Genomic DNA, 14,733 nt, shown 5'->3' on the forward strand with positions numbered 1-14,733 from the left:
TTGATGCAATGGCTTTTATAATATATGTTGCTATTGTATGCACATAGTGTTGGTGATCGAATGACGTTTGTTCTCTACCCGCAACATTGCATTATTATGAGAAATGTTTCGGTTTCTGTGGTTTCCATTCGTGCGGTTTATTGATTTCAAAAGCTGAAAGGAAACTGATTTTCCTTGCTATTGTCTTGACTCGACTCAACTCGATACTGAAGTGTGTACCATGTTAAAACACAGCACCGTGCGCGCCACCCGTGGGTGTTTATTAGTACTCTGATCCAAGCACCGAGAAGGTGTTTTAATGCATGCACACACACTCATTTAATTTGCTTTTTACGCTTAATGAGTTTTCAGCGCACAGTTTCTGCAAACACTCTCAAGAATACTACTTCTATTTTGAAGACCCTCACATTGAAATATTATTTCACATTTGCGTCATTCGACGTCATTATTGCATGTTTCTTTACATTGTTCATTAAATACATATCACGCGTGTTGTGCATGTGCCTGGAACCTCTTGCATCGACATGCATCAAAATGCTTTTTCATACAAATAAAAAACCTTATTGAACTCAATATATATAGTTTAAATTCCCTTTTTGAAACGTTTTTTTTTAACGTTGAACATACATTTGTACGAAATGAAAGTGAAGCTAAATGACTATCGTCATGTTTTTTAGAGAGAGAAAAAATGAAATGATTTATTCAATCAAAAGTTTTTGATCAATTTGCAATGGTTTCGTTGATTCAATCTTGTTCATGCGCGAAAAAGAATTGTATGTTTCGAAAACTATACAATCATTTCAATTCCCAATCAATTCATTGAGCTCATTTCAGCGATTGTTCAGCGACACGAAAAACTTCATTTTCTCCCATGCACAATTTAAATCCATTTAAACATGTTCGTCTTTCCGTCTTAGCTTCGATTAAATTAAATTCGAAAGTTGATAAACTTTTGTCAAAAGGAGCATTTCGATTGTTTACTTCGTAAATTTTTATAAATTCAAACGAAAAAAAGAAAAATGAAGTGAATGTAAAGAAGAAATCAGAAAGTATAAAATATGAAATTCTCTGCTCGATTTCTGGCTCATCGCTTTAATTCACTTTCACCTGTTCTTTTGAGGTGCGGATACTCAATCATCCATGTGATTTATTGAGATTAACAAAACAAATAAATTAATTCAACGTATACCATACATTTCTGAAAAGACTCCATTTACTTATGAAGAAAGAAGCCATTCTATTTTACTTCAAAAATAAAAAAAATAATAAAACTTTTCCACGTGTTCAAAGTAAATAAAAGTGAAAAATTCTGGGGAACATAAAGAAATACATAGAAAAAGGATTGAAATGTCAAATCAGATAAACGTAAGTAATTTGTGGCACTCGATAATAATAAATAACTCGAAACTTATCGATTTCGAAACAATTCCATGGAAATTCAATGATTAAATGTGTGTCAAACTGTCAGAAGACGAAACCTTGAATATTTATTTATTTTATTTTATTTATTTTTCCGTAAAAGCAATCAAAAAACTTTTTCAATATTGAACCCGATGTCGTTTTGAATTTGCATACAAATCAGTCGTAAACTGGGGAATCGGGCTGAACTTTTTTTTTTTGGCTTACCTCAAACCCTAATATAATTCGTATCACATTCATCATCTTATTATGTCGTTTTTCCGGTTGAGCCAATTTCGAAACCATCGGTAGAGCTGAAGCGAATATAAAATCGTATAATGACCGATTTTAGAGTGATAATCGTACAGTCGGAAAGTGTAGCGGAAAATGGATGGTTTTGTATTTGATAAGAGGCTTAGTGAGCGTAATAAATGCTCGCAAATTTACGTCTAAATTCAAATCATCAATGAACATAATAATCGGGTAAACAACAGCCAATTTTAATCTCATTGAAAGACTGCGTTAAAGTTACGATGCCACCAACAATGTTTTTGTTGGGGCCGTCCGATGAACCGGTTTTCTAAAAGCGGCACTTAGATGCACATTTACTACGTTGAATTATCCAATAATTTGTCTAGAGCTATGATACGCATCATAATTGAGGTTTATCGCATCATGATTGCAACTTGACAGCCAATCTAATTGGTCTGTGCGCATCTGAAAAATTGACTTCAGAGCATAACCATTATTATTATCGTTGGTGTTGTTGTTTTTGTTATGCATTTGTGTAATTTCAATATTCGGTGCATTAAAAGGCTGTATATCGGACAAAGAGCCTGGAGTAATGGTCCGTATAGTAGTGCTAAAATAAATCCAATGTTTAAACAGCATTAGTTTATTGGTGCGTCAACAATAGAGGTCAAGACGTTTATATAATAGAGGTAAAACTAGCCACCTGCAGTAACATTTGTGTGGACTGAGCTTAGTGCAGACTGAGTACAACCTCGACAGGGAAAGCAATTTATTTCAAGCCTAGTGATGTGCTACGCCATACACTAAGCCTTCCAGCAGCGATTTAACATCGCGATTCTATAAAATTATTTATTGATTATCACTTGATTATTCGATTATTTGCTTCACCTGCATGTTTTTCGCAAGCCACAATATATCTTTGATCATTACATTTTTTTGTTTCTTGTAAAGATTAAAAATTGACGATGCCGTAAAAATGTTGCAAATGTGTCATTCTGGACATCTTTTTAATGATAAATTTTCTCTCTTGTATCTTTGTTGGCACGATATTTTCGATTGTAGGTCATTTTAATCGCATAAGTTTGTAAAATTTGCTCAATCATTTTGATGAAAAATTCAATAAAGTATATATATTTTGGTTGCCACGACGAAAACTAAAAAGAAATTGGCCAGAATGTATACATAGCATAATTTTATAAGTTGAAAAAGAAAGAATACGCTAGAGAATACGGGAAAATCAGCGCGTAAAATGTATAAAAAAATCAAAAACATTCCATTATGGCAGGTGCTTTCAGATCGGTGTGCAGTATAAATTCGAAAAAATGAAGAAAAAAACGGTAGATGAAACAAAGTGAATGAATAAAGGAGATAAAAAAATGATGATGCATCAACACGACACACAAATGCAACGGCAACGACAACGCAAAATAAATCGGACGAAGTTTTTCTTCTTCATCATCTTCACCTTCTTCACTTGCTGTCCATTTGAATCTCCAGTTAAAGACAACACCATGTGCAAAGGCGTCGTGACTTGTACTTGAGAAAAAAAAACACGGCAAAAATCCGAAGTGCAAAAGCATCCACAACACAAAGTCAAGTTACTATGAAGCAAATAAAAAGGCGAACGTTGCATCAAAAGAAAAATTGAGAAGAAAGAAAATAAGCGATGTTCGAAAGGAAGATGAAATAACAACAACAGCAACATCATCAACGACGACAACTACAATGATGATACAACTTTTGGCCGGAGCATTGAAGCGACCGCAGGAAACCACTCTGGTAGTTTCTGCACATACACACAAAAAAACAACGAAATTGAAAGCAATGCCTTTGCCAACAACCACAGATTTCGATTGAATGTTTGTACAGAAGCACAGAAATGATTGGGCCAGTTTCTCTTACATTTGGGTCGCGTAATGGGTATTATCGTTGGAATGGAAACGTTTTTTAGATAACAGTTGTCAATTGCCTCTTTTCTATATTTATATTAACAACATTTATCAAATTGACTATGGTTTTGAATTTGACTGCCTCAAGCACCGGGCCATGTTTTTAACAGGCGATTTGCTCACTTTGATATTTATTCGTCTTGCAACTTCAATAGCACTCAGCACTTTTTCATCGCTCTTCTTTGGTTTGAAATACCGGCAATTTTCGTCCTTCGGTTGTATGCGCCCAGGTGTACTCTTGCCAAATTAGTTAAGCCATTTAAATTAAAATTCGATGAAATAAGACGATAATTGATATAAAATGTTAAAGTAAACGAAGAAGACAATTTATATTATTACTTTCATGTTGTAATCGATCCAGAATTGGGCTGTCGTTAATTATCTTGTTGTTCCCCAAAAAAATCTATATTACAAAAAATCGTAATAAGCCGGCAATTCATTTTAGTCTTTCAAGACGGGTTATCACGCAATGTTAAAATCAGACGTCTTGCGTTAAATTCACTTTTATTGGAAAATCTTTAATCTTCCGACCGATCACATTGGTGTTTCATGAAAGCCGAATGTGATTAATTGCGTATCTTGCCGCTGGAGAAAATCAAAATAAGGACGAACAACGTTTAATTATTTTCAAACGAATAAAATGAATTGTAATTTACATGGATTAAAACCGGAAACGCTAAATTTAGTCGAAAAATTACAAAACCCACCATTTTGATCCACACTTTCTCTCATTTATGTAGTCTCTCTGAAGTTAAGTTCTAGGTTCAATTCATAAGCTATCACTACATATTATATAGATGTCTTAATCGAATCGCAACACTTTATATCACCGTCATATACGTTATCACAATTTTATACAATTAATTCCACACAAAAATATAATGTTTGCAAAAACAAATTCATTTAAATGCTTGAACTTCAGTTGTCGCAATGATTCAAAACCACTAAATGATCGTAATTTATTATTTGAAATGCTTGTTCAACGCACTTGCAAATTTGTAGCAATAACAAAATCAATGGTATATTAATCAAAGTCAATGATAAATTAATTCGTATTCAATTTATAAATGTGCGTTACATTTTGGTCTCCTTTTAAATGTGTTCTTTTTATAAAAAAACCCACTTTTGTTGAATTGATTGTCGAAATATGGTCTAGCACACAAAAAAAATTCCAAATGTATCATCACGTGCGAGTATGAAATGCTGATATCTTTGTTTCTTTTAATGACCTTCGCCACATATGTTTCAGTAGTAAGATTCGATAGAGTTATCGGTTATGACGCACAGTTATTTTGGAAAAGCCATCAAAGATTACTGTAAATAAGTCAGTTCTGATTTCAACCGGTGTTCGAAACATTGATAATATAAGATTTCGTGCCGACATTGGCCTGGTATAAGTTCAACGTAGTGTGAATGTGGTAATTCCAATCAATACAAAAAAGTCGTTGATGGGGAGAACACATGAATGATGCAATTGAAGACTCACACCAAGCCAATTAATATTCAGTAGTGTATTGGACGTGATCATGACAACAAGTGTCTATCGATCAGAAAAATAAATTTGGCTAACACAATTTATATACTATCTAATTATTTGAGTAACAAATATTTTATGATTTAAATCAGCAGTGTTGTTAACAATTATCGTGTAAATTATGACATGCAAAGTAAATATTTTGTTTGTTATATTGCTGATATGTCTAATACTATGCAAAGTCAATGCATTTGAGTATAAACTAGAAGTTGATGAACAACCGTTAGTCAGTGAACGATTTTCAGCGGATGATATTGGAAATGGAGAAAGCGTAAAATCGAGAGAAATCATAAATCGTGTTCATCATAAACACGAACAGAATTTTGGCGATATTCATGTTCAAACCAACATTCATATCGAAAACGTAGTTACCATTCGCAATGTTAGTGATTCCAACTCTTCCGGCACTACCAGTCAACCGAATTATATGAAAAACGTACCAGGTAAAATGTCAACCGGAAAAATTTCGAACCATTTACTCTAATCGTAATAAATGTATATTATTATAAATTAATACCATTTCCATCAAAACGAATGCTGATTTTTGATATAAAAATTCATACGTTTTTGGTAATTAGTGTCCATCATTTCGATATATGTATATCGGCATATTCACGCATTTGGATCTGATCAATTAATATTCGAAAATCGGACATAGTCGGCATACGCATCACAATATAATACAACTATCCAATTATGTGTACGATGCATATAGAAGTTTCTCGCTCACGCACTAATCCAAACGACATAAAAGAGTCAAAAGGAGCAAACTGTTTTGGATATCGAGTATGTGTACGTATGAGAGAGATAACAAGTACGATGAGTACTATGATGATGTCGAGGAACGCACATACTAATGGATTTGATTTATTAACCACTGATTTATTTAATGAACGAACGTAATTAATCAATCACAATTACATGAAAGTCAGCACACATACGCTTCCACGGAGGCTCCGACGGAGCACACATAGATGCTCTACCTAAATATGATGCGCGCGATTTAGATGGCAATCTGGTCTCGGCCTGTCGTCATGTTCATCAAAATTGTTCATTGAATCACACAGCATATTGGTTCGTGACTCATATTAGCTTGATTTGTTCGGTGACTATATTTTTTCACGTACTGTTGAATATTGATAAACATTCATATGAACTCTGTTCATTCAATTTATATGGCAGTGAGAGATGGAAAAAAATCAAAGACAAAAATGTATATTTAACACAAGAATGTTCGATTGAAAGTCGATACATTCTGAATGGTATTCATCAATTGTGTACAACGATCAAAATGAGAAATTGATGCAAGATGAGAAATGAGACATATTCAGCATCTAAATTTATTATTTGCTATGTTTTGTCATAAGTATCGAGTCTTTCAAGTGCTCTTAAGCGCTTATTTGTTATTATCCCGTCTGTCGTTCATCGGATTAATCATTACAAGCTCATTCAAATCATATCATCATCCGAAAGAACCGTATGCAATGCGTACACCACAAATATAGAAAAAAAAGTGAAAACGCGCCCAATAAATCAATCGATTAATTACCAGTTCCATACATTCCGTTGCACTTCATCTCTTTGTATGTCGTGAGCATCCATTCTCTATTTTCTCTTTTTTTTCTCTTTCAATTCACCAAACTTTGTGCTGCTTTCATCGTACATTTTCTCAATTCATTAGCAAATAACAACAATTTGTTATTCATGATTAACGAATAGAAGTAAAAAAAAAACATTCCAAAAAGAATTCTATTTACCGGTGTATTTTGAATTATTTATTCAATTTGCTTGCTTCATTGTGTTTCTGTCCGCCCATTTTTTATGCATGTAATTAATAGAAAAAACCTGATGAATTGAGTTTGAGCAGAGATGAATTGAGTGTTTAACCAAGTTTTTTTTTTATTTCAAATTCTAGGCTCGACAATACAATCGAATCCAACTAAAATGGTTAATGGACGTCCACAATTTAGGCGTCTCGATCGAAACCAAGGAGTTAATTCGTTTGCATTCCCAACATCATTACCGTCGTCAGAACAATCACGTCACGTTCGTTGGCCATCGGAACGAAGCTCGACGAACGGAATCGATCCGGTATCGATTGGACCCATTCAGTCGACCGTTTTATTGTCAAGGTCAGATCGAAACGAATCTGCAACATTGAATAACGATACCAAACAGCCACAATCTGCATCAATTGAAATCCAATCGAATAAAGGGAACGAGCCGGCGTTACCAAATTTATTAAACATACAAGTATTTGTGAACAATAAAATGGCCATTGAAAGTGGATTGGAACCTTTGGCATACGTTGATGACAAAGGTATTTTTAAAGTGAAATATGTAAAAAAAGGTGAAAATGTAACCACATCAAATACCAATCAACTGCACCATTTAGAGGGGCACGATTTAACATCAATTAATAAACCCAACGAGACTGCAATTATTTTTAATGACAATCAACAAAATCATCGCATAATAACCGAATCAAACAAAAAAACTACACCAACAATCGATTCCATTCAAAATTATTTGCCTATAAATAACTCTGGATTGAAACGCGCACAACAAAAAGACGCACCATCATCTCAACCACAGCAACAAAATCAGCTTCATCAGAACAATATACACGAGCAGCTATTATTTTCTCCTTAAAATTTCAACCATGAATCGTATAAAATATGTGCACGTTCTAGCATGAATGACGGTGGACAAACGCCACGACACCGCATCAACTAATTGGAATATTATATTCTGTCTACATCTTCTTAGAAAAACTTCATCAGTTGTGCAATATCAACAACACACAAACACACAGAGAAAAAAACAACATCGATTTATATTCATTGAGTTCTTTCATGCATTTTTTTTCTCATTCCATTTCGTCTAAGTTGTAATGTCAAAATATATATTTATATAAAAAAATACCACATAATTTATTCATTTGAGTTAATTATGAGTATGTTCAAAATCAATAAATTTTACACAAAATGTTCATCTCTCGTCATGGCTCATTATAATTTATTTAAATTGAATGTGGTGAATGAAACCGCTGAAACAAGTGTCAATTCATTTTTTGGTTTTGCTTGTTTCAATCGATTCAATACATGTATATCTAATTATCTATGTACACCATTCATTTAAATAGAAATGACATCAATTTTCAGACAAATCAACATTATCACATTTTTTTTCAGTCTGCTTTGAAATCAATTTGACATAGGCTTTCAAATTAAACAGAATAATATTCAAAAATAGCTTTAATCACTTTTTTCGGCTTTGTTTTTTTTGTCTCAAAAATGTTGGAGAATCATTCAGTTTTCAATGAATATTTATTCATAGACATTTTTCTCGAAATTTACATATCTTCTTTATAGCAAACGTCAGACGTTATATATATATACCGGTTGAATGGTTATTGATAAGCTTCATCAGTCTATGAGGAAAGAAAGCATTTTTTTGTAACTGCGGCAAGTAATTTCACATTTGATTCTATTTCAAAATACTAGTAGTGGCTTAGCAGATTTCAACATCCAAACTGTCAATGAGTGTTGTCGTTCCGCAAAACCCTTGATTTGTATTCAATGAACAACGAGCAAAATCATCAACAAAACTTTTTTTCATAGTTCGAGTGCATAAAATCTGAGCTCCTCCAAAAGTTAAATTTACTGAGTATGTTCGCCACTAATTTTAAACCTTTTTTTTTCAACAAAGTTGAATTTTTGCTTCAAAACAATTCTTCTCACAAAATTGAAATGTATTCGCGCCGAAAGTTACTGAAAAATGCAAGGAAAAATGTCAACAAAAAATCACTACGTAAAAGGGGATATACGCACAGGTTGATTTTTTGAAATAAACTAATTGAAAACGAGTTTAAATATGTATGACAGCCGTGCAAGTTATAAAATATAATGGATTTTTCTCATAGTTTGTAATAATAGCAATAGTTATCAACGAAAATCTATCCAACATGCATTAATACTTTTGTATATGATATAGAAGTTAAAAAAAGAACCGCATTGACATGCATTTGCGTTTGTGTATTTCCCAATTTTTAACTCTAATATTTTATTCATGTCCTCAAATCTATAGAGCATGGCATGTTGTAAGAAATCATTCATACTATTATTTAAATGCATATCGTTCCGTGGAATAAATCAATTTCCTGCAGATTAAGAAAAAAATAAGAAGACAAGCGGAAAAAGGCCGGCTCTTCTAAATAAGATATACATAGAGACGACAAATACATACAAGGTTACGAGAGTGCGGCCAAAGATAGTGCATAGATGTAAAGATTGGATTTGAATATCGAATGTGCATTGATCTAAATCGTGACAAAAACGATAGATGATGCATGTACCATTAATAATGCAAGTAATTAGCATAAATGACATTGTAACACAGGCAACGCAGACAAAAGCATATGCATACACGAACAATCCGCTCATACATATGGCATACAGACATAAGCAGTTAATCTCGATTCATATGAAATATGCATATGTGTATGTACCAAAGATTAAATATGGCTTCAGAGACGGGATGAGAGTGTCATTTTAAATTGTAGCGAATAGCATGTGGAAATATCTGATTTCCTGAGATGAGATTACTCACGTGAAATAATGTTAACGCAAATTACCCGATTTCAAATACAAAATAACCTCACACATTTTGACATTGAAATCAATCAAAAGAAATTACACGATGCATAAAAAAAAAGAGTCCAAAAAATGAATACCTCCTTCCAAGCCTTAACACGCTTCGTGCAGATTTGCATAAAATATGATGGTAGTGCTGCATAGCCGTATGCACGTATGCATAATTCATTATATACAGTCGTCTGCTTTTGTAAAAGATTTATAATATTATACTTGAATAATCATCCATTGAATTTGGATTTAAAGCCACGCGTTGATTAAAGTTATATATGTCACACTTGGTGTTTTTTCTCTCTTTTGCTTTATTACATAAAAGGCATTTGTGTGAAGATAAGCTGGTAAATGGATTTGAAACAAAAAGCACATGAAATGACACAATGAAAAGGGGAATTAACTTAATGTCATTTGTTCGCGCGTACAAGTCTAACATTGAAACAAAAGAGGTAATTATGTCAATTTAATTCAAACTATTGAGTTAAATGAATCAAATTTCCACAATTTATATTTTTTTTAATGAAACGAAACGGTAGTTAATTAAACTAAAAATAAACATTTGTTGAAATTTTGATGATAGTTTTTATCCATAATAACATGACATGTTGAATTCGAAATGAAGTTGCAGTCGATAAAAGTTGTCATTATTTCTTCTCTAAAACGTACCTAAATGTACCTGAATAATAATATTCAAAGTGCGAAAGATACTTTTCGCACCGTAAAATCAGGTAATTACCAAAGCCTGGACCTTTCTGTCAATTTGATTTTTGCTTACCATTCATTTTTCTACTTACAAGCGAGAAAAGTTTCGATTACTGTGAAAATGTTCCGTACGGGCGGGTCGATTCTGAATCATTTGTAGTAGCTTCACAATGGAGTGGAATGATTTTTTTTGCTGAAATCATGGTGAGAATCTAAATCAAATCATTGACGCATCAGGAGGAAAGAGAGAGAGCCGTGTGAAATGATTTATATTTGTGTCAGTTTTTGTACAATATCCTTGTGAATTTTTGTCTCAATTTTGTGAACCATGCTAAAAAGCAGGCTCAACCAAAAACTGCGCCACTTTGTTTTATTTCATGTTTGCACTTTTTTTAGCGGATTTTTGATGACGTTTTCATGCTAGCATTTTTCAATTCTAACACGTGCCTTTTCAGACGGCACAAGAACTTCTCTCATTGAGGGGCGATAAAAAAAAACAGGCAAAAAGTAGTAGCATGACTTGTGAAGAATGCAAAGACAAATTAGTCAACAAACAAGAACAAAAAAGCCAAAAAAAAGTTCGGATAAAAAGTGAGCGCGTCGTCGTGACTCACACCCACCAAAAACGATGTCGGCAATGAGAATAAAATGAACAAAGATGAATGTTAATTGCAAGCAGATTTCCATTGATTTTTTTCGTCTTCATTCCACTTGAAACCAACATTAGGGTCCATTACCAGACGTTCGTTCGCATGCTCCATTGAAAGGCTCATGCATATAATTGTAATTACAAACAAAATACGAAGAATTTTTTTTCCACTCGTGAATAAACCCCACCAAGTTGAATACAATTCAAATAAATTGACGGTTTCAATTTAAAGTTAGTCTATTTTTAGGAGACTGAAGAAAGCATCTATTTCAAAACTTTTTTTTTTCAATTCGATCTAAATGCCAGCATTTTGTTTGCTCCATTTAGAAGAAAAGAAGAATTTGTCATAATTCTTTTCATCGATTCAAGTTCACTGTCGTAGTCCAACAAATACTATAAATATTTGGATTTCGCTTCGGTCTTCGCGGTGATAGGAGGAGAAGAATGTAAACATTTATTAATATATTCGAACACACCCATTGAAATCAATAAACCTTAAGTTAAAATGATGCAAGACTAAGATCATCGATGCCGTTCCATTTCTCACTCTTTATTTATGGTATTGCTTACATTTGTTTTGGATCATTTTGCATTTAAAACTCATCGCCGTTGTGTTCAATCCATATATCAACAACTGATCTTCATTTTCATTTTCAATGTATGTTGTTTGTGATTTAAGTATGTGAAAAAGTGTTTTGCTATGCGTGTGCCGATGATGGTTTCGTTTAATTTTTATCAAAAAACTATATCTATTCACACATATTGAGAATTGATACAAATTAATGTATCGATTTGATCGAAGGAAACCCACGATTTTTTTTAGAATAAACAATATGATTTTTTCTGTTTTCAGTTTGATCTTACGATTTAAAATCGAAGAACACGCGATTTAGATAGAAATATTTGGCTAAAGTGATTCAAGATTTAAATGGTGCGTTTAATTCAATCGATTGGGTACAACCACGCTTCAACTGATGATTTCAATGATTTTATAATGAGCGAATCGAAGTTTAGAAATGGTATGATTTAGAAAAAAAACAGACTCACAGTCCTGCAAGATATGTGTGTATATTTAAAAACTAAATATGGTCATAAATATCGGATTTGACTGGATTTTAGAAGACAACAAAACAAACATTGTTAAAAGATTTACAGTAAATTTAAATAACACGCATTCATAACTTCGAGCTTGACAGTTTCGTTGAAAAAAAAAAGTATTGCGAAATATATTTAAATCGGCGTTTGACGTTGATCATTGAAAAACTTTGCGTATTAAATTTTATATACACATTCGAAATGATTCATATAAAGTTCAACATGTTGGATCCATTGTCCCGTGAACAGAGAAACGGTTTCAAGTATTTCGTGTTTTTTGTCATCTTTTTCTCTTTCGCCACATTTCTTGTATAATATACCAAAATTTATGTTGCCGTTCCACATTAATTGGTCTATTAGCTAAGCCACAAGGTTGAAGTATTTTATAAGTATATATATCATGTGTATGTCGACGAGTGCAATAAAATGATCAACCAAAATATAACTCTTGTCATTTTCACGTGAGATTTTAAAGATTTGATTTGTATAATTTTAACAAGAAAAATCACTTTAGTTTTATGACATATTCTGCAAAAAACACACCTAACTAAAGGTTTATATTTTTATAGCGCTATCGATTCGATGCTATCGATCAATATTTATTACTTTGTTGAAGTTTTGTGACAAACTCGCCTTTTTTCCTACTCTCTGTTTGTTGTTTTGATTTATTTGAACTCTGATCGATTTTGTTTCTGATTTCAATGATAAAATAACAATTTTCACGGCAATGCAACATTCGATTTATAATTTCAAATTTATTCAAATCGAGTGATTGAATAACCATTTGACAGAGCGATGAATCGTATTTATGCCACATTTGTTGGTTGAAGTGTTTTTTCAGATAATTTAATGAACACATTTCAATTCTTATTCTTTTTTCAATCAGACGTGTTCTGGAACTATTCCTATTATCTCGTCCTTTAAAAATCGATCTTAATATCGAGGGCATACATTATAATCTATCAAATCCAGGAAATGAAGTTTAAAATAAAATTCAAGTAATTTTGTGATTAAAGATAAGATTTTTCTGAAAAAAAGGCATACTCCATAAAGAATGACTCAAAACTGTTAGTCACTTTTTATATTGACATTTCAAGATTAAAAAAAGGAAAATAATAATTGTAATTTTTTCTTTGTCGTTTTTGTTCTCAAAATAGGATTCATAAGATAGATATATATCAATAATAAGTGAGCGATGTGTTGTGCCAATCGTGCGACACTCTTTCCTTGTGATTTATTTACTCAGGCACGAGACAGATGCGAGTAGCAGATGTCTTAAAAAAACTCACTTCTCATGTGGGTGGCATTTTTTGTTCATTCAAATGATAATTTTCCATTGACACGTGTGACGTTAAAATCAGAAACATAATAAAATGTTTGATTACATTTGACAGTGCATAAAAAAACGTCGAAATGCAAACAAAAAAAAACTCAAATGATGTTTGAGGCGTCAAGACGCACCAGCATCAACATCATCATCATCAGTACATCTTCCTTTTGATTAAAATGTGTAAATAATGCAAGCCATTTTCCACAGTTGACGAGATAAAAAAAATCGTTCTTCCTCTCACATTCTCAAATGGATAATTTATGTGAAACAGATTTAATGCTCCTATAGTTTGAAATAAGCGAAAAGTGAACGAAACAAAACGAATGGGAGGTTCTGCACTGTGTAATTGAAATAAATCCTGTGTATATCTCTCTCAAGTGTTCCATTCTTTTTTTTGTTTTGGTGCCCAGCATGATGTCGATATACGTCTTTGTTCGTTGCTCAATCTATCTTACATTTGCATACAAGTGGCTAGAGTGCACTTTGCTCAAATATGAATGAAAAAGAAATACAAGCGAAGTAACACGTTTGGTCGCTGTCTAACAATCGAAATATCAAGTCGAGTCTTCTTCACGCTACCATTGTTTGGCTATGATAATTTGGACAAATTCCCTTTCGTGATCAATGGAAATGTGAAATTGCACATGGGGTGTAAACTGTATTTGCATGAAATATTTACACACAGCCAAAGATTTAGTGGAATGCAATCAAAGAAGATCAACATTGTTCGGTTCGTTTTGAATATATCGAATTTCTTGGATACAGAAATCAGACGAAGGTTTTTAAGTAAAACTCCAAAATACACAATTCCAAAGTCAATCGCATACATTTTTAATCGGCCGTCTCAACACTGCAAATGCCATGTAAACGGACCAAAGTTCACTTCACTCATATATCACCCACAGTGTTTATAAATTTTTGTTGTTCGTCATCCACTTCCGACGAGAGAGAGCACATTGAACGGAAATTATTGAAAATTTGTCTTCAATCTTCAATCGGCATGTTAATTACAATGTCATGCTGCTGTCACTATCTAGAAGCGAACGCGTAAATAGAGCGCGCACGGTTTCGATAGCCCAATATTGTGACTCGGATGAGCCAATGAACCTAGTCGTGTGGTGGAACGCATGAATGTTTATTGCATGCATTACAGCGATTTATTTCTCTCTAGATTC

The 14,733-nt window shown here is 32.9% G+C and overlaps 1 protein-coding gene across 1 annotated transcript; it reads left to right on the top strand.

The window, feature by feature from the left end:
* Positions 1-5,056: 5,056 nt before the first annotated feature.
* Positions 5,057-7,960, top strand: LOC116344213. Its single transcript, XM_031772662.1, has 2 exons — positions 5,057-5,576; positions 7,049-7,960. The coding sequence occupies exons 1-2, from the start codon at positions 5,255-5,257 to the stop codon at positions 7,783-7,785; spliced, it is 1,059 nt and encodes a 352-aa protein (XP_031628522.1). The 5' UTR covers positions 5,057-5,254; the 3' UTR covers positions 7,786-7,960.
* The last annotated feature ends 6,773 nt before the right edge of the window (positions 7,961-14,733 follow it).

Source organism: Contarinia nasturtii, unplaced genomic scaffold (assembly GCF_009176525.2).
Source record: "Contarinia nasturtii isolate CC-2019 unplaced genomic scaffold, AAFC_CNas_1.1 Cnas_scaffold_1037, whole genome shotgun sequence".
In the NCBI taxonomy this organism is placed as follows: Eukaryota; Metazoa; Arthropoda; class Insecta; order Diptera; family Cecidomyiidae; genus Contarinia; species Contarinia nasturtii.